This window comes from Anopheles nili, chromosome 3 (assembly GCF_943737925.1).
Source record: "Anopheles nili chromosome 3, idAnoNiliSN_F5_01, whole genome shotgun sequence".
NCBI classification, from domain to species: domain Eukaryota; kingdom Metazoa; phylum Arthropoda; class Insecta; order Diptera; family Culicidae; genus Anopheles; species Anopheles nili.
The window spans coordinates 43404139-43424472 of NC_071292.1; the positions used below are offsets into that span (position 1 = coordinate 43404139).

The following is a 20334-nucleotide window of genomic DNA, read 5'->3' on the forward strand; positions in this document are numbered from 1 at the left end:
ATCTTCTTTCGACTTGATTTTCATTCGAGGCGTGCAACAAAACTATGCTCTATCGCTGAGCCGCTTGCAAGACAAAAACGCGCGTACTGCTGTGTTCCCGGTTTTGATCATGGCCTGCTACAAGAGGACACATTTACGCGTGGATTTCTTTAAAAGTAGTTTGTCTTTAATCGATTTTTAACTTGTTTTTTTTTTTGTTGACATTTCCAATGGCCTTTAAGCTTTCCGGGAATTGTTGCCCAGTGTAACATTCAGCGTAGAGCAAAGATAACACCCAGTGTAGCGCATCGTACGTAGCAGCAATACGATGGATTTATTTGGATTTTCTCTTGAAGCGAACAAAAAAGTCTTGCTCGGTCAGATTTAATCAATTGCGCGCTAGGGCACCGCTGGATGATCCACTTGCGGGAACACAAATCTCCGTACCATGGTTACTGCTGTCCCGAGGTTGATTCTGAAAGAAAGGAAAGATTAGAAACCCTGTTCCGGTGGACGGTTATGCTCCGGTTACGAACCTTCACATGAATATGGCGTCGAGAGATCGCAGCCCGCAGGATGAACATGCGTGTGCGCCGCTGAAACTCCTTGCCCACGTTAATAGCCTTCTCGAACGTGGCACTCCGGTGATCGGCATCCTTCGCGTACAGTATTTTGTTGTGCGAGTCGATGCGCGCCTGTATTTGACCCTCCAAAATCAGCTGCATCAATTCGTTCTCTAGCGCTGCCACCGATCGATTGAACGCCGTGGCCATCTTTCGCATGTCGGCCGACATGTACGGGCTGAAATATTGCACCAACGCCCGGTTGCGGATCTGGGTGTAGAGCGCATTCACGTGAGGCGCGATGTACATGTCCAGCAGCAAATTGTCCTTAATCTCGTCCAGCAGCTTCAGGCACGAATCGTACTTTGACTCGTAGAATTTGAATATGATATCGCGCAATTGCGGCTCCAGCTCCAGGAACAGCTTAAACGAGCTGCTCGCAATCACTTGCTTCAGCTCCTGCCGGTCGAATGTTGCCAGCGCGCACAAGCCCCCGTACATCGCCACGTTATTGGTGGAGATCATTTCGGGAAACTCGCAATGATCGAAGTTGGCCTGCAGAAAGTGCTTGGCAGCCGATTTGTACTTGCGTGTTGCCAACTCGGCCAACCCAGCGGCACATTTGAGCCGCGTGATCACAGCCTGATTTGGATCCTTGTCCTTAGACGTTTCGGCAATTTCGGCCGTTCCCTCGGCTTTCGATACGTAGCTTAGCACGTGTGACCAGTTCTGCAGGTAGATAGACACTTTGATGACGTTGAGGCACATGTTCACCACATGCTTGCCACTGGTGCAGTAGTCCCGTGCGCGAGAGTAACATTTCAAGGCATTCGACAGATCGCCACAGTTGAGATAGTGATCGCCCAAATCATCGTGGCCCCGGCGGATGCTTTCTTTGATCGAATTGGCTTTGTAGTTCTTCAGATCGCAGTCCAGCTTCTCGAGCTTCAGTGCGGACTTTTTGACCTTTGACTCCACCCAGGTGGCGTCGAAGGAGGGAATCTCTTGTGAGCCGGTGGACTGGGAGGCAACGTCGGGCAGATACAGCGTGCCCACATTGTCGGCCAGCTTCTTGTGCAAATGCTGGTACAGCGTTACATTGTAGGTCGTCGTAACGTAGTTGATAGCCATCCGAAGCGCTTCAAGGCGCAACGTTGGGCAGTGATCGGCAACATAGATGAGCCGGTAGAGTTTCGCCAGACCTGTGTACTGATGAGCGAGCAGTTCCAAATCTATCGATGGGTTTTCTACTATGTACAAATCCTCCTCATTGTTTTCGTTATCTTCCGGCTGCACGTCCACCTGCATCGGTTCTACGGCATTCTGTGGAGTATAATAAAATGATGTAGATAGATCAATCACTCGGCACCATCAAGTCGGTGTACTGTTTGTTATTGAGGTAGGAACTCTGCTCGCAGTAAAATACATTTCGACGTTAGAGTCGGATGCGCAAGCAAGGAAGCTTTGCAATCATTGCATAACCCTACCGCAAAACATCCTGGAAGAGGCATTTCACAACACCGATCCGATTTAAGTTTGTCAAAAGGCAATTATTTTCCTTCGCAACGCACTACAATTTTTCCTTTTGACAAAGCAAGCTTTCAAAGATGGTTTAAGATTTTGGTAAAGCAGGTTACTGTAGAAGGTAGGTTCATTTCAGTCCTTTTGACAGCAGACTATCGGTTCAGTTAGGTGAAAAAAAACTCACAACAAAACCATCGTTAAATGCTGTCAGTGCTGTGAGCTTGAATATTCGTTTAGGGGGAAGAAAATAAGTAACTATTTCCTCCGTAAAACGTATATTATTACATTACTTAAGCAATTTGTTTAATCACATATGATTTCATTCTACAAAAATCATCAATCAATAGTTTTTACACGAAAAAACCTTACAAAATCCAGCTCCAATAATAACTAGCTAGACGAAGACTTTGCCCCAATCAGCTTGCCGCCAATATTACACAACGTTCAATCAGTTTCTTTGCAAGGAAGTTATTTTGTGAGACGCAATTAAACAAAAAATAGATTTATTTTTACATTACTTTTGGCACCCCAAACATAGCTCACCATCTCATGTAATCATTAGATATCTTCTTATGAATATCAAAAAGACTAGAAAACACGTGGTTATCCTCAACCAGCTGGCCGTACTTGCGCGTTAGCTCCTCCGCAGACTTTTCGTGCACCAGCAGACTATACCAGCCGGCATTCCGTGCTCCAAAGTAATCCGTCGCAGGTGTGGCACCGATATGCAGGCACTGTTCTGGTTTGAGATCCTTAATTTCTGATGCTTGTATCGCGCGATCGTAAATCTCCTGTGCCGGTTTCATGTAGCCCACGTCGTACGAGTTGAGCACAAAGTCAAAGTAGTGATTGATTTTCATGTTTCTCAGCAACACGTCCAGCCGTGGATCGAAGTTGGAGATTACGCCCAGTTTGAACGGGGGCTCCCGTTGCCCACCTGACTCCACATGCCGTTGGAGCTTCAGATAGTTTAGGAAGTCTACGGAACCGTAGCAATGCTGCCAAAAGACACTCGTTTTAAAATACTCCATAAAATGTTCCGTCATTTGTTCTATTTTTTCCGGCGGGGTGTTGTGGGTGCCATTTTCATTAAAAATACCTGTGATGTGGTAAAGAAAAATAGCTTAAAGTTAAAATACTCACAATCACACGCGCTGTATGCGATATATGGTAGCAATTAAGAGACGCAAGTAATCGCACCCTTATAATCGAGATGCTATAAAATAAATCATTGACCCTATCGGATCGCATAATCATCAGAGATTCGCCTATCGAGCGCTGGTAGTAAGGTTGCCTGATAACGATCCACGAAGGAGCAATCGCTCACTGGGCCATGTGCTTCCCTTGGAGCTCTGATCGGCAATGACCCACATCTCCTGGGCGCGTAGCAGGCGCGTTGCCATAGAAATACATGCCGCCCTTCAAATGTGCAATTCCCGTGTGCTTCTAATGCACATTACGTAACTTATACTAAACCCACGCGACTTACCGTCTATCATCATTTGCCACCATTGTTTGTAGGAAATCTTAGTCTTTAGTCCAAAGTTCGGGTGGAGCCGATTCATTTTGTGCCTGTCATACAGCGGGAATGAAAGAAACAAGCACAGGAGAATCCTTGTTATCTGCACGGGGGGTAACGATATCGCCGGGCGATTTACGCGCCCTGTACCATGTGGTGCTACCAAGCGTACGCGTCATACTTACCAGCTTTGGACGTAGTTCGCCACCAGCTGGTTGTTATTGTTGCTTATACCAAACATTGCACCAATTTCGCCATATTTTTTGCCCGGACTCGAACGAAACTGCAGCAGCGTGTTATGCACGTCAAACGTAATCAAACGGAACCGGGAGAGACTCATCGTGATCGGGTGATTTTAAACAAATTTCTAGCCGCGAAATCGCACAAACTGTTGCTACTGTCAGCGTCGGGAGCACGCGTATCGCGATACGTGTGGTTCAACAGACGCAAACGAAATAACAACCACGAACGGCACTTGCGCTGGGTTCGGCACTTGGCTTCATGTTCCAAACGCCGGCCGGAAAACCGTTCTCAATGTGTGTTCATGCTTGGAGTGAGAGAAAGACACCATGTGTGTGTGTCTTATGAACCGCTTATCGCACTGATAAGACCGCCAATGTTTTGGTTACTGATTTATTTCGTATGTTGTCGAGTATAGATTCCGCGTTACAGGCTGTATAAACAGTTGTGCAGAAATTTTGCTACATCGTGTTTTTACGCGTTTATCTCTTTCGTCACGCTGGCGAGAAACTTGTTATGGTCATTCAAAAATCTTCTCGTTTTTTTTTTCTCCATAATCAGCCCTGCAACCGTAGTTGTAAGATTTACATAATGAACTCGTTTGATTACGGGAAAGACAAACGAAGTGCAGCTTAAGAACTTTTCTTATCTACTTGATATCCTACAATAAACCAATGGCATCGTTCGCGTGACCGACGCAATGCCAGGTGCCTCATGCTGTCGTGTTTGCGAAGCTGTGTGTTGCTGGAAGACAAACGATCTCGATTATTATAAACAACGCAGCGCCTTAAACCCGGTGGCGTTGGCGCACTATTACACCGACTAAGGCAATGAATCGTAATCACTATTAAAATACTATTGTTTTTTTGTCGGCAACTCATTCATCAATCTTCAAATTGGGCGACACGGGGTGTATTCGACGAAGGAATAACAATCCTTGATCACAGAAGCAAAGCATGATAAGATGATCATACAAAAATAAACCTTGAAAATTGCTTTTCGATCGTGCGAAGGCCATCATTATTATTTTCAATGTCCTTCTTGGCGTACTAAACTACTCCATTTGTCTATTTTTTTTTTGTAAAACAAGGCATACAGAAAAAAATAGACAGAGTAACCACACCAAACTGTACAATTAGAATGCAAAATTACTGCTTCTTTTAAATCTTAAAACTTTTTAATTTTTATATTACACAGAGCACTTCACCGCATGGAACTAATTTTGTATTTAGTTTGGTATTTACAAGCATAAGAATTATATGAAAAATAAACATTAATCTAATGTTAATAAACTAAATGTTATGCTGTACCACTATGGCATGACCTTTGGTAAAATGCAATTGATGAAGATAAATGCAACATCCGTGCGCAGGGAAATATAAAAAAAAGTGTAACTTGCATGATTTGCAATTTGAGCGTGATTTCATAACCGTTGAAATGTTCTTTCCGATAATACAGTTCGACCGCTCTCATTCGGCATGATGCAGTTCTGAAGAATTACTTTTTCGATCATTCAATGATCATCTAATTAAGGCACAACATACTTTAAAAAAACGTGTTTAATCCTTTGTGGAGTTGGAAATATCTGGTATTATCTCATTTACTGCTCATTGATGAAAGGTTCTTCTAGAAATAACTTCTACTGTGGTTTATATCTCCTCCATTTGTATTTCTTTTGTCGTCTTTCAATATCAATCTTTATTTTTAATTCTTATTCTATGGATAACAAATCTATCATTAATTTGTTTCACTTTCTATCCAACTAAAATTCTATCTATTGTATTTCGTACCAACTTGTTTTTGTCAATTATTGTTGTTGTAAAGAACATAAAGTGGTGGTCTGACGGATAATTATATCTATAGCCAGTAAGGATATTCGTATCTAATTGATCAACGTATTTGGATGTTCCATAAAAAGTTGTCTTTGAGCGATATTTACGACATATCACGAGAGAAAAGATCGCCTTGTGTTCATCGCGTTTGCAGAAACTTTATTGGTTACAAAAGTTTGTATTAGCAAAACTTAACTGAAATAGGAGTATTTTTACGTGATTTCTCAGTATTCGCGGGTAAATAAAACATCAAGGGATGCCTATCCATGTTCCTAATCGCATTAGTTGAAACTTCTCTACACTATACATTGTCCACAAAACAGTGTATGCGCCAAATTTCATCTAAATCCTAAATTTTAAATTTTTGAATATTTTTTTCGATATTGTATGAGGAGGTTTGTATAAAGCCCAACTTTTGCTCTCTACCAGGCAAATTAGTGGAATAGGGAAGACAGGCTTCCCAACCCATTCAAGGTAAATCACATTATCAATTGATTTTTGTCTGTTGAGTTATCGTTTTTTTGTATCAAGTACAACAACGTTTATGTTTTATGTTAGAAACCTCTTTTTTATAGTCCGCCTATTGAAGCATGATAAAAATATTCAAATCCTTATCCTTCGAGCAGGAAACAACAGTCGCCCGCATGCCATGAACGGCGCAAATCAACTCGGCTGGTTGCGACCAATCCGCAATCATAGCCATAAAGATATGGCCATATGTAACATGAGCTGTTATAAGAGTTTACAGTTGTATTTAACATAGAATAATATTTGTAATAAAACGCTCTCTGCATTTTCAACAAAAGTAAAATCAAATATATTTACCTTCCTACTATTTGACAGCAGCGAAAGTCTGAGATGTCAGATGTAACTTGCATGACATCAGAGCGTGTGCTGTTTTGTTTTGGTTGTTATTTACATGCTATCAAATAATTCATGCAATTTTTCAAGTATATTTCCTAATTATAAGTGTAAATCATACTATTTTATTTGGTGAGTGCTCCTTACAATGCCAATTAAACTGAAACGAATGGAGTTGCATGCACTTTAAGGAAAATAAACAACTTATAAACTCATAACAAAGTTTCAAACATAATAGAAATAAATAAGAAATACATATTGGTAAAGAACTATTTATCTACGGATAACGGATGTCGCTCTCAGCTTTATACATTATTTGCATGTAGATTCTACTTTAGTGGTATATAAACCAGCCAAATAAAAGCGTTTTTTTCAGCAATGTGTTCCAACATTAGACGTTTGCTTCCGAGATTACATCACGAAATATTCAAACCAAGCACGAGATCGTTTCACGATGAGTTTTCATCAAAGGTACCACTGCAGGAGGCTAGTAAACAAAAACATGAAAACCAGGTCGTACCAAATGCTCGCTCGATTGCCGCTAAATATCAGATTTTCAAAGACACCGATGCGCCAATTATTCTGGACGTTGATGAAGAAAGAACGCTTCACGAGGCGGGATTGCAACAACCGCAAAAGATCCAGGACTTACCAGACATGTACTCTGACATCGATCTGACGCGTAAGTACATCATTTAGCTGTAAAGTTGAACAAGTGATACCTATTTGAATAATTCAATGCCAGGGGGCAAAACCGGTGTTTATGAAATAAACGAATTGGTAACAGTTCTGCGACTTCAAAGTGCGATCAACATTTTTGTATGTAGTGTACCTAAAGAAATCAAATATGTGGACTACATGTGCATCGTTTCGGGTCGCAGTGTAAGACATATGCGTGGAATTGCAGAGTTTGTTAGGAAAGTTTACAAAATGAAACGTCTACCTACCGATATCATACCAAAGATTGAAGGAGAAACAAGCAGCGATTGGATGGCTCTTGATTTAGGTATGCTCAACCAATGTCGTCGGGCATTCAACTGTAATCTTACTCAAACTGCTCTTGTTTACAGGAAATATTGCTCTGCACATTTTTTCTGCCAAAGCCAGAGAACAGTATGATTTAGAGTCGCTCTGGAGCGTGGGCTCGGAGTTTGATCGAGAGTACAACAAACCGAGTGGAGAAATCGTACAATTATATGAAAAATATACCGTTTACTTGAACGATTTGAAACCAGTGAAAAAAGAAAGTGTAACTGTGCAACCTAGCGCATGAAAGTGCAATGGACTTAGTGGCTGAATAAATTAGTCTATAAATATAAAAATGTGTAATCTTTTTCGGCTCTAGCTAAATATTCTTCAGTTGTGCTCTTTTTGAACCAATCGCTTCAATTTAAGGCAAACGTGAATGGGAAACTGAAATGGTTTAAGACAATGGGATTCGTACATGTGTTAGAGATCTATATTTGCAGAGTATGGAATACACATTAACAAAAAAAATTCTTAAAATACTACAAAAAAACTATGTATTTTTCATTATGTTATTAATACCATTTTATTATGAAAAATTAAATTCAGAATAGATAAAAATTGTTCCAGCATAATGAAAATAGAGACAACACAAACGCCTTACATTAACAAACTCTAATGGTGTTATTTCCCACTATAACAATAATTCCTTCATCTTGCAATTCTTTGAGTGCATCTTCAAACAACTCTTTAGGTACAAGCTGCAAAATAACAATGGAAACACAAAGATTAATACATACAAAAGATCCATCACAAGATGAAGAGCAAACTTACCACCTGTGAACCGTCCTTGATTTCGCTAAACAGCTTCTGGTACGGAATGGTCGAGATTTTACCCTTGGCTTTAAGGCTTGCTTTGATAGCTGTAACCACTTCCGCGCGCTTTTTACGAGCGGCACTGGACAGGCCGGTTGTGAGAATTCCAACATCAATTTTACCCGACAGCGGATCAGTTGCTGACTGCTTCAGAGCTTCACGATGTAGCCGCCAGGCTTCTTCGACATCTTGCACTTCGACAGTTTTGCTAAGGCGTACTTTGGCATGGGCCTCGGACAAACGAATCAAACTTTCCAGCTGCCGAGGGTAAGCAGAAATTTGTCCTCTTCCTGCGCCCACCTTACGCATGTCAACGTACGCTTGGATCAGTCTCTGTTGAGCTTCCTCAGAAAGAACCGGATTGATGTGCTCCTTTGCATACGCGATGTAGTCACGCAAAACGCTCATGTCCTGTGGGGATAGAATGATCCAAATAAAGAGATCATGACGCTTTATGCACGTGAGCACCATTTCACGATAACTTACTACTAGGGTATCTTCGTCTTCCTCACGCGTGGCGTAATACATTGACACCAAGTGAGCCGCCAGTCGTCGATCAAATACCTCGTCTTGAGGATCGAGGATCAAGAAGATTAAATCAAAACGAGACATTAGCGTGTGTGGCAGTTGAACGTTGTCAATGATCGTTTTGTTCTTGTTCCACTGGGATTCCGAAGGATTTGCCGCCGCTAAAATCGACGTCCGCGCATTGAGCTGGCAAATAATGCCGACCTTTGCAATGCTTAGTGTTTGCTGCTCCATCACCTCGTGCAAAACACTTCTGGTTGAATCGTTCATTTTGTCAAACTCGTCAATACAACAAACTCCATTATCGGCTAACACAAGGGCGCCCCTAAAACAATTAAAAAAAACAATTGAAACTCATCTCGCAAACTGCATGGGACAAGAGAAGGGAATGCCAAATTTACGGTACTTACGTTTGCAATACCAACTGTCTGGTTTCTGTGTCTTTCGTAACGTACGCGGTCAGACCCACCGCCGAAGATCCGCGGCCAGAAGTGTACTGCGTGCGGGGCACCAACTTGTACACGTACTGCAACAGTTGTGATTTCGATGTTCCCGGATCACCGCACATGAGAATATGAATTTCGGCGCGAAAGTGTTGCCGACCGGAATTAGCCTCTTTTTTCGATCCCCCAAACATTTGCAACAGAATGCCCTTCTTAATGTCCGTATTTTCGTAGATTGATGGTGCGATGCAACGCACCAGACGATCGTAAACGTCCGGTTTCTCGGCAATCTTTTCTATTAACGAAATTCGCTCCTGCGGGAACTTGTGCTCTTTGCCTTCCTCGCTTTCGTACAATCGTTTGTCGTCCACCTTACGGAAGTGCAACACATCGATGTGTGTTCGGTACACCGACTTCATGTTGGATTGGCGGGGATTCTCCTGTATTGGCATCGCCTTGTAAATTCCGGTCACGGTTACACGATCTCCTGCCTGCACCTTGTCTACCAAATCGTCGTGAGCCATTAGCAGCACGTTGTGTGGAGTTTGGCCAGCGGCCATATCATCCGGTGACTCTTGCAGCTTGATCAGCTGACGATCGGCAAACTGGGAACGGTTGTGGATCAACTGGAAGCAGTGATTGGTGTTGCAGTGCGAGCAAAGTGTCGGTTCCGCAATGCGACCTCGCTCAAGCTCTACCACCGCAGTGAAGCTACAAATTGAGCACTTGAAAAACGCGGCACGCATCTCCGGCACGATGTTTGACGAACGAATCACCATCCCACTGATAGTGATGATTTGATCAATGTCCTCGGGATTCAGCGCACGCATGTTACGCGTCTTGTCTGCGTTAAACGGACGAACCTGGATCTGATGTTCAAGAACGGCTGCTGGATGGCGCTCGAAGAACATTTCATTAACAGCAATATCCAAGGCAGGAATTACCTGTAAATAGTTGAAATGATGCGCGAAAACATTGCTTTACGAAATCAAATGCAATTTCTGATTATCTACTTACGTCCTGAGGGTAGCAAATAAGTTGACGATACAGCGTTTCATCATAAGTCTTCAAATGAGCGCAATTGAAATTTAGATAAGGTTCTTCAAGTACTTCAATCTGTAAACAAATATGGCTTTAATAAATACATACTACCTAAAAACAAGTGAATAAAACCCAGCGTACCTCATCCAGTTTTTGCATGTAAAGTGGGTCGTTTAAATTGATGCCCTCCGTCAGCTCATCTTGTGCCGCATTAGGATCAATGTACCGCATAATGAACTGCTTAAATTTGCTCATACATTCAGTGACGACCACATTCGTACCCCATACAACCAAACGAGGCCCAGAGCTCGCAATGTCCCCTGCTGACGGTTGACTTTCTTCACGAATCGGATCCAAAGCGTCAGACGAACCAACGTTAACTTGTCGAGAATGCTTATCCACACGTAGATCCGGACGTTGCCGCATGGGCGTACCACGGATTCCAGATCGCGGTGTGCGAATCGAACCCATCGAACTAGGAGTACCATAGTTAAGTGGCGAGCTAACATCGATTTGGCTCATACCAATCGCACGGCCGTATGGACTCGTCGCTTGCATAACCGGAGCATCCACAGCCGGTGAAGTCGGTACCGTAACGTGATCAGAACTCTCAAGAACCAAACTGGCTCCATTTTGGGCAGTAGTATTGCCGATACGCAACGGTGTTTCCGACTCGCTGTTTGATGTGGCTGTGGAATCGATAAACAAAATATGTTTAAGAAAAATAGCCTAATTCGGTCTATTAGTGCTTCATGCTTACTTTGCTTCATGGGGGTTTTTTGAGAATTTTCCTGTGAACTATCCCCGCCTCGACGACTCCGGGTAGATCTCGCTGGGCTCGACATTTTGGAACGTTATGGACAAAATAGTTCAAGAAGTAAATGCGAAAATATAGTAGAAATTGTTTCAGCACTACAGACAACTGCCTTCACAGAATCGTATGTTTGGTAAATAAAAAGCGCGCGCTTTGCGACTGTTTGAAAGAATGTTTTCATTCGTAGTTATCAAGCAAGATTGCAATACCCCGTTCACCAGGATATATAAATACAAAATAAATACCATCTACCTGGTTTCATTCGGGATGATGTTGATGCAAGGGATTTCATTCCTTTAGTCATTTTTACAAGAACTGAAACATGCCATAGAAAAATCATTTTCAACCCTTTGGAGTATCATTTGTGACTGTATTTTTTTACAAATTATTCGTTGTTGCAATGACAATATTTATTGTTAGCTTTTGTGACATCATTCCGTCTGTATGAATATTTATCAAAGATTAGAACAATAATAATTATCAAGTAAAACTTGACCGATTTAAACTATCCGTTCCGAAACATGGAATATTGTAATATTGAACATTTAATTTAAAAATTTTAAACACTATAAATAAATGAATTTGTTGAATTGAAATCGTAGCACAGCCCCACTACGAACTATATACATCTTGATTTGAAACGGTTTAACCGGTACCGTTTCGTAGTTAGCGCGCCAAATCTTCGTTTATTATTAACGTCACACTCCGTAACAGATAGCTCTCAGTCATAACGTTATAAAGTGTGTTATTCTGATCGTTCGGTGCCTCTTTATTGATATTAATAGGTCAAAATGAGAGCTAAATCTCAAAATAACAATACTATCAGCTCTCCCATTACATGGGTGGGTAAGCAATACTATCCTGATGTTGCTGAACTGAAACATCGTGTTGTAGCTTTTTACCGGTAAGTCTTACGATAACGACCCTCACACAAATGGGATTTTAATTACATTTTTGGCCCGTAATTACTAGAAAATGCATTTTCGGGAGTCTGTCTTTGGAAGTTGGAAATTTTGTTCTTGTTTCCAACATGGATGCAGCAGAACCAGATTCGGTAGATGGATGCGATGTGGCCCGTATTGTTCATCTGTACGAGATTTTAAACATGGACTGCACTAATATGGACCCCTGCAGAGCTATCGTGGAATGGTATTCAAAGTAATAGCGGTTGATTTATGCATCTAAAGAAACGATTAACGACAGTGGTAAACAAATTATTCTGTGTTATTACAGACCATCGGGCTTACCCAAGCTAGTCACTGGCGACGAAAATTATTCATTTGACGAACGTGAAGTTGTTGCAGATTCCCGCTACAATCCCGACATATCGATTGAGACAATTTTCAATTTGTGTTGGGTAGAACAAATATCACTCCAAACTAATTTCAAAGAGGCTATGTTGCTAAAATCCGCAAAGCGCTATCCAACGTATTTTGCGCGTTATAAATTAGTAAAACCTTCTGGTAAAAAATGGCATCTAGAACCTTTGTTTCCCAGTTATGCGACGGATGCTACTACGCCACGTAAACGAAGATCTCTATACGATAAATCGAATCAGCTAGCGGTGGAAACACCCAGAACTCCTATACTAAAGCTCACGCGTACAAAATCCATGGAAACCCTGACTCCTGATCAGAAGGGTAAGCTTATGGAAGATCGCTGGGCTGTTAAGCTAATTGACGTGAAGCAGGGAATCGATCTCATTACGGATGCCCTTAGCGAAGTAGAAATTAGCGATGCAGAACAAAACATATCTCCCTCGAAGCAAGCCAAAATAGAAAAGGTTCGACGAAGATCGATGTCATTCAAACAAAACTTACACAAAGAGCTGGCGAATGATACTACTGACGATGGTTGTCTCAACTATTCGATCGTAAAAGACACGAACACTGCCAAAGCTACAGATATGAAGATCAAATTGAGGGTCTCCGATATCCATAAAAATCCAGAGACGCCCAAATCTTTGCGAAAAAGATTAACATCAGCATCGATACCAAACGACCATGTTTCGCCTCCAAAGTGCCGCAAATCATTGCTACCGCAAGAGATCGAAACAGCTAGCACTCCATCTGGAAGGCCTCGTAGGAAGAGCATCCTTAAAACACCTAGCCTAAATGCGCAGGATGCCGGAGCTGGTACCCCAAAACGAAACATTCAGCTTTCGAACATCGTCGAAGAATGCTCGAATGGGCGTCGTGTGTCTCGCTTGTTGCAGTTGTCTCCCATGAAAGAGAACGGTCCGGCGATGGAAGAAGAGCCCAAAACTCCCAAGCGTAAGGGTCGCTCATCATTAGCCACGACCGGAGCATCTAGTGCCGGCAAATCGACACCTAAAAGTGCAAGTAAAATGAAGCTCATACGTGCGGGAACCATCAAACCGAATATTCATTCGCGTGATGCACCGGTAGAGGATAGTGCTAATGATTTAGCAATCGCTCGCGAGCGACTGCATGTATCTGCCACCCCAAGCAGTCTTCCTTGTCGCGAGAAAGAGTACGAAACAATTTATAATTTCCTTGAAGGAAAAATCTTCGACGGATGCGGCGGGTGCATGTACATATCGGGAGTTCCTGGGACAGGCAAAACGGCCACTACGACGGCTGTTGTACGCGCCCTACGGCATCTCTCGGAAGAAGAAGAAATACCGAAGTTTGATTTTATCGATATCAACGGGATGAGACTGACTGAGCCGCGCCAGGCCTACGTCCATATCTATCGACAGTTAACCGGTAAAACGCTTGCTTGGGAGCAGGCTTACAATTTGCTGAATAAACGATTCACCACCAAAGCTCCTCGACGTGTCACGACGGTGCTGGTTGTGGACGAATTGGATATTCTGTGCAATAAACGGCAGGATGTGGTTTACAACATACTAAACTGGCCAACATTGGCCACGGCCCAACTGATTGTAGTTACCATCGCCAATACCATGGATTTGCCCGAGCGGGTGTTGATGGGAAAAATTTCATCTCGCCTTGGTCTAACCCGATTGACTTTCCAGCCGTACAACTTTCGTCAACTACAAGAGATAGTAATGGCGCGTTTAACCGGCACAAACGCCTTCAACAGCGATGCTGTCCAGCTCGTTGCCCGCAAGGTGGCTGCAGTATCAGGAGATGCCCGGCGAGCGTTGGACATATGCCGCAGAGCCACCGAATTGGCTGATGAACAGGGGAAAAAATCAAACGAGCAAATAACGGTCTCTATGCTCCAGGTACAACAAGCGCTAGCCGAAATGATAACGAGTGCAAAGATTAAAACCATTCGCAGTTGCTCTCGCATGGAACAGCTGTTTCTTCAAGCCGTCACAGCTGAAGTTACACGGACCGGTATCGAGGAGTGCAATTTTCTTGGCGTTTATTCGCAGTTCGAAGCGCTGGCCGCTTTCTCTGGTATTAATGTACCAAACCCGGGCAGGGCTATGGCGATTTGCTCCCGTTTAGGTGCCTCACGTCTCCTCATATGCGAAACTGGCAAACATGATATTTATCAGAAAATTTTATTGAACATTAGCACGGATGATGTGCATTTTGCGCTGCAAGCCAGCAAACTTTTGTAGAAGAATTGACAACCGTTATATTATGTTTTCATTTGCGACATAAGTTTTTATTAAAAGATGCCTTTGCTTTACTTTTGTACTGCCGGGAATGATTTAGAGTAAAAATGAAGTTTAACGTTAAAATAGGAACCACTAGCAGTTATTGTATAAGGTCTTTAATTCATTTATATGGTATTATTAATCGTTGTGTACGAATCTACTCAACGATCGTAATGTGATCGTGTAAGCAAATAATATGGTTCTAGAGCAAGGGTGGTTACAGTTCTAACGACGATTTAGTTTAAAGTTGTAAGAAATTTCGATGTTTTTAACATGATGAAAAGTAAATTTCATCTCTAATAGTAAATACATACATCAATATTCATAAATAATTCGATGCCTATTTTTATACTTTTAAATTTCAAATCCAACGTATACGAACAAACACACACGTAATTTATTTCAGTCGTTTTTTCTTATAATTTACATTTTCACAAATTGATACTTATTCTATTTGGCAACAGTAGAAGGACTAGAACTATCTGAATGAGTACCAACCACACATTAAAGTAATCATAAATAATCTTTGGTGAAAAAACGGTCCACACAAATATGTGATCACGTAGAATTGTTGCTACTACCATGAAAAAGCAAACGGGTACAGCTGTAAGTACATTTATCAGCGAAAGAACCTTCCATTTGATAGTAAGAGGATCTATTTTTAGTTTATGTTTATGGCTGAAATATAAAAAAAAATCTATAAATAAAAAGTTAAAAATCAAGTATACTGCTGAGAATAATACATACGTTTCATCATTGTTGTTAAAAAAAATGTTCTGCATAAGCATGAGAAAGCATAAAATAGGACCACTGAAGGTATGGAGCGTGAGGAATATTCCAACTCGAAATATATCAAAATGATTTAATCCAATGTATCCGGCATTAAGATCGATGGTGGCTAAGCTATTGGAGTTACCCTAAGGAAAAAGAACAGCATGGGTATTTAAAAATCCAGGATCTCTAGAATACAAATTTAACTCAACTGACAATACCTGATAATAGTAAAATGTTTTCCCAAGCCAATAATGGGTGATCATTTTGAGGACAAGGCTACCATTTTTATTCTCCGCAATATGATCGATACGTTCGTTCAGAAACCTGCTGGTTGCTAGTAGTGAACCGACCAGCATCACATTGTGCGGTTTGTGCAGTAATGCTGACAGCAAGGCTACAATGATCACGCAGTTACTGTAGAGGCCGCCCGAACGATTCAAATTGGAGGACCCCACTACTGCACGGTAGAGCATTGGTAAAAATCCGATAAAAAATATTTCTACCAGATTTATCCAAAATATCGTAAGACAAATGGGAGAGCTAAAAAAAGAAAACAGATTGTAGAGTTTAATAAAAGTTCATAGTGTGTAGAACATTCTTACTTACTTCGATGCATGCAGTCCAAATATGCTTACCGTGCCCATTGCAGCACGGTAGTAATAGATCAGTAAAGACGCTGTAAATGAGAGCACTGTTGTAAGCAAACCGCCCATGTAGCAAATTTGATAAACCAAATAGCATAAACCAGCGGCCATAGCTAGGCTTTGAGAAGCTTTGTGTTCATCTTTTGATAACCAATCGCCTACATCGGGCAGGTGTTGCCATTTATCGCCGGTTTGATTCAATCGTCGAATAAACACGTGGATGCACATGAACGCTACAGAGGAGGAAGCGAATATATTTCGTTCTTCCTTGCACACTTGTATTAGAGACACGTCGGCTTTTGAATGATTGATCATACCGATAGTACTGTTCATAATGCGCATTTGCTTCAAGGTAAGCAACACCATAATGCTGGTAGTGAGATAGTACCAAGTTTGATGTTCCTCTTCGACGAAAGAGCTACTCGCAAGCGAAATGCAATGAAAGCATATACCAAGGCCTACGAACTGGAAATGGAGGGGTGTTTTTTTGAAATAATCAAAAACCTGCATTTTGATTCCTTCGAAAAGATGCGACATTATCACCCAAAGGGTGAAACAAACGATGGGCAATAATACTAGCAATGCTTGGAAGGAGTTGGTATATGTTGATGGATCTTTTTCGAAAGACAAGAGTTTTAGCATGAGAAAAGCCACGAGCAAAAAATTTATGCTGGGGAAAAGCCTCGGCCATAGTTCAATTGCGTTCGCATTGGCATCACTTAGTATTTGCATGACTGCGATGGTAGCGCACATAAAAGTCATAACCACTCCTATCAGGATGTACACGATGTCGTACCGTATGTAACTTGATATAAGAAATTGAGTAAACTTATTTGTTACGGACGTGTAGAGGAGCAAAGCACGTTTGTAAGCAGATACATCAGTCGTATCGTTCATGAATAATTCATGCGACGCTTTGGCATCCTCATACCCTTCGAATAACTCTGCAAAAAAGGTTACAAGTAATAAACCGTTATTTAACACAAATCTTAATAACATAATTCATCTAATTACAGAACCATTTTACCTGAAGTTTGAAATTTGTTCTTTAATACTGATTCCACCTTCGCTTTTAACCGCTGAGTGTTATAGTAGTGCGCATAAAGCATGTCTTTACGATGCAAACCTTTAAGCGCAGGGTAAATTGTAGAGCCAATGGATGCGTGTGGAATGGCTACTCCCATCAAAATAGACAATGTTGGAGCTAGATCAATTTGTAGGAATGTATCATCGCTTTTAGCGCACTGGTCACTGACAATTATGAGTGGTACAACTGTTTCCGGATGTGTTGAGCCGCCATGTCCTCCGGAATCTCGCATGCCATGGTCACCAGTTATGATGAGCATAGGTTTTGTATAGTACTTTTGCTTCTGTTAAAGACACGTATCGAAGCGATTTTCATTTGTATGCTTTTTATTGTGCTCGCTAGACCTACCCATTTATCCATTGCTTGATATATTTTTTTAACGACGTTATCCATTTCCTGTAGCTTTCCCGGCACTTTGTCGCTAAAAGGACCTTCCACGTGACCGATGTGGTCTAATCCAAGGTAATGAAGAATCATCAGCTTCCAGTCGTACATTTGAAGCTCCATGTTCAAATGTTTTGTAATGTTACGATCACCCTTGAATAATACATATTGTTTACTTTATTTTGTAAAACAGAAAAAATACACATTATGAATAAATATACCTCATAAAAATCATTCACGTACAATGAGTCCACATTCTCGCCTCTTCGATGAAACATATCCGGGAACATGTTTGTCCACGTGTTATCACCGTAAAACACAATTTTCTGTTGGCGTTGTTTCATTTGATATAGAAACGAATCTAACTTCATTTCCGCACTTCCCAAATTGAGAATCACGTCTAAAAAACTTGGAATGGCACCAGAAGTCATAGCTTTTATTCTAGGCATGGTGACAGTTGGAGGATGCACTTGCAGTCGATACAGGCACGCCCTTCCATCACTGAGAAGGCTGTTTAAAAGCTTGAAATTTTCTTCCTGGCTGATGAAATCCATACGTAGTGCATCTATAACAACTAAAACGGCTCTCGATATTCGTGGCTTGTAGTCAATGCCTCTTAAACTAGATCAATAAACCTATTAACGTTATATTCTACAATGAACAGTAGTATGTTCATACCTTGCATTGCCTAGGCGCTGTGGTAACTCTTCCAAGCTTGTTTTAGTAGCAGGCGAAAATGATAACGGAAAAAATCCATAGCAAAACAAACTAAACGAAAAGAGAAACACCAAAAATGTGTACAGTGCTATATGGTCTTGCCTGGCGTTCATTTTCGAGAATGCAAGGCGCGACTTAGAATGTTTTCACTTTCATTGCACCGGTAATGCAACTTTGAGTTGTTTACGCTTTCAATCGTCATACAAATAAATAAACAATGCTGTCAAAATCGTTGTCCCAGCACAAGGGTTAATCATTGACAACAGAATCAATGTAAGCAAACCGTCAAGACGAATTAAAAAAACACACATTTTAACATGTTTTCAAATCGCAAATCATACGATTCATCTTTCCTTCTATTTTCCACTTTTCATTCATCTATTCTTCTACAATATAATCCAAACTTTGACCTGTATTGATATCATAGTGCAACCATTGCAGTTTGGCTTCAGGGCTATAACAATCTTTAACGGGGCCGGCTTGTTTCGTTTTAGCACATGTGCCAATATGTTACTTAGAATTAGTTGTGCGTTTTTATGTTTTTGTCACAGTTATATTTTTTGTCATCAACATTGTACATATACTGATATTTATTAATATCTTCACGGATTCAGGACATTCAGGGCATTGCTAAAATTATCATATTGACACACCAAGGAACGATTAGTCATATTTTCATCTGACATCTCTAATGTTTATGTATCTTAAAATACCGCCGTATGCTGTGTTTTCAAGTTTTTACAATAAAAATGGTAAAGTTTTCTAATTTAATAGGAAATTTGTTCAATAAAACTGCATCGTTGAAGCTTGAAACCGATGCAGTTCCTTTACCACCGCGTGCGAAACAAGAAACCCAAGAAGAAATGACGACAGCCCAGTCTAATACAGCTACACTGCAAAGCGCGAATTTCCTAAATAACAACCAAAGCGGAATACCGAACGCCCTGTCTGGATCGGAGCATTTGGCGTTGGTTCCAAATCCTTCTACACAACCAGCGCCCACGATGACCGTAGGAAATATTAACCCTTCACACACGATTGTGAACAATGTGCAGCATAACACTCTGGCGGTCCCGCAAACATCGATTTCCAATACAACCGGAATGCAGGTCTACCAAATAAAGAACGCAAACAATTTACACATCGGAAACAGCTATACTTATAACGCCGCTGCAGTCGAGGATGCACCTTCATCAAGTGGCTCTTTGCCGGGACCATCAAGCGTTAAATGGGCAAACTTGCGACTTTCAAATACCATTTCACAAATAATGCAGTGCGAGGACGACGTGGATACGGAAATCATCGATACTATTTCGCGACACTTGGGATTTGAGTGGAAAAGCTTTGCGCGTAAATTAGAATACTCGGAGGGACAGATAGATGCCTTCGAAGCCGACAACAATACTTTATCTGAGGTGAAATATCCGATTTGATCAAAGAGTGTTGTTTTGTATTTTCTTTTTTATTACTGTTCGTATCTTTTCTGGGCTGTTCGTTTTTAGCGAATCTACGATTTTGTGTTGGACTGGACTCGCAACGAAGATGAACCAACGCTTGGGAGGCTAGTAACACTGTTATGGAATAACAAGCACAAGGAAACGGTATATTACATCAAGCAATTGTGGAAAAAACGAAGAGAACAAAGCTCTCCAGGTCGAAGCAGTTAACACTGTGCAAAAGTACGTTACCACACTCATTCCACTTCTATGCATAGCATAGATGCATTTTATAATCATATTATTTTTTGGACGCCCAATTTTAATAGGAATTTTATTTTAAACCGCCTAATTTTAAACGGGCGCTATGGCTATTCGTATAACGTAATCTTTTTATCTCAACTTACGAACAAAAGGTATATGATAGTTTAAATGTGTGATACCGAGAGATGTGAAGCTTGAAAACAGTGCCTTACTATACATTTTACCAGTAAAGTAATTCCAATAT

General features: G+C 41.2%; 7 protein-coding genes across 7 annotated transcripts; 3 read left to right on the forward strand and 4 right to left on the reverse strand.

Moving 5' to 3' along the window:
- Window positions 1-129: 129 nt before the first annotated feature.
- Window positions 130-2054, reverse strand: LOC128722747 (COP9 signalosome complex subunit 1b). The gene is made up of 3 exons (XM_053816426.1): window positions 2030-2054; window positions 516-1865; window positions 130-454 (listed from the first exon to the last, which is right to left on the reverse strand). Exons 1-3 carry the CDS (start codon window positions 2051-2053, stop codon window positions 368-370), a joined length of 1461 nt encoding a protein of 486 aa, XP_053672401.1. The 5' UTR covers window position 2054; the 3' UTR covers window positions 130-367.
- A 540-nt stretch (window positions 2055-2594) lies between these two features.
- Window positions 2595-4023, reverse strand: LOC128722748 (rhythmically expressed gene 2 protein). Its single transcript, XM_053816427.1, has 3 exons — window positions 3771-4023; window positions 3556-3638; window positions 2595-3165 (listed from the first exon to the last, which is right to left on the reverse strand). Exons 1-3 carry the CDS (start codon window positions 3923-3925, stop codon window positions 2606-2608), a joined length of 798 nt encoding a protein of 265 aa, XP_053672402.1. The 5' UTR covers window positions 3926-4023; the 3' UTR covers window positions 2595-2605.
- A 2873-nt stretch (window positions 4024-6896) lies between these two features.
- Window positions 6897-7791, forward strand: LOC128724380 (mitochondrial assembly of ribosomal large subunit protein 1). The gene is made up of 3 exons (XM_053818106.1): window positions 6897-7200; window positions 7264-7524; window positions 7589-7791. Exons 1-3 carry the CDS (start codon window positions 6897-6899, stop codon window positions 7789-7791), a joined length of 768 nt encoding a protein of 255 aa, XP_053674081.1.
- Window positions 7792-8142: 351 nt separating this feature from the next.
- Window positions 8143-11217, reverse strand: LOC128725643 (DNA replication licensing factor MCM4). Its single transcript, XM_053819402.1, has 7 exons — window positions 11133-11217; window positions 10514-11061; window positions 10349-10447; window positions 9299-10275; window positions 8847-9213; window positions 8319-8771; window positions 8143-8245 (listed from the first exon to the last, which is right to left on the reverse strand). Exons 1-7 carry the CDS (start codon window positions 11215-11217, stop codon window positions 8150-8152), a joined length of 2625 nt encoding a protein of 874 aa, XP_053675377.1. The 3' UTR covers window positions 8143-8149.
- A 760-nt stretch (window positions 11218-11977) lies between these two features.
- Window positions 11978-14745, forward strand: LOC128724381 (origin recognition complex subunit 1). Its single transcript, XM_053818107.1, has 3 exons — window positions 11978-12090; window positions 12159-12344; window positions 12420-14745. Exons 1-3 carry the CDS (start codon window positions 11978-11980, stop codon window positions 14743-14745), a joined length of 2625 nt encoding a protein of 874 aa, XP_053674082.1.
- Window positions 14746-15215: 470 nt separating this feature from the next.
- LOC128723114 (GPI ethanolamine phosphate transferase 2) lies at window positions 15216-18503 on the reverse strand. Its single transcript, XM_053816823.1, has 8 exons — window positions 18352-18503; window positions 17895-18294; window positions 17638-17826; window positions 17230-17572; window positions 16165-17146; window positions 15777-16098; window positions 15532-15701; window positions 15216-15462 (listed from the first exon to the last, which is right to left on the reverse strand). The coding sequence occupies exons 1-8, from the start codon at window positions 18501-18503 to the stop codon at window positions 15216-15218; spliced, it is 2805 nt and encodes a 934-aa protein (XP_053672798.1).
- A 636-nt stretch (window positions 18504-19139) lies between these two features.
- LOC128723115 (protein immune deficiency) lies at window positions 19140-20292 on the forward strand. The gene is made up of 2 exons (XM_053816824.1): window positions 19140-19805; window positions 19893-20292. Exons 1-2 carry the CDS (start codon window positions 19140-19142, stop codon window positions 20055-20057), a joined length of 831 nt encoding a protein of 276 aa, XP_053672799.1. The 3' UTR covers window positions 20058-20292.
- The last annotated feature ends 42 nt before the right edge of the window (window positions 20293-20334 follow it).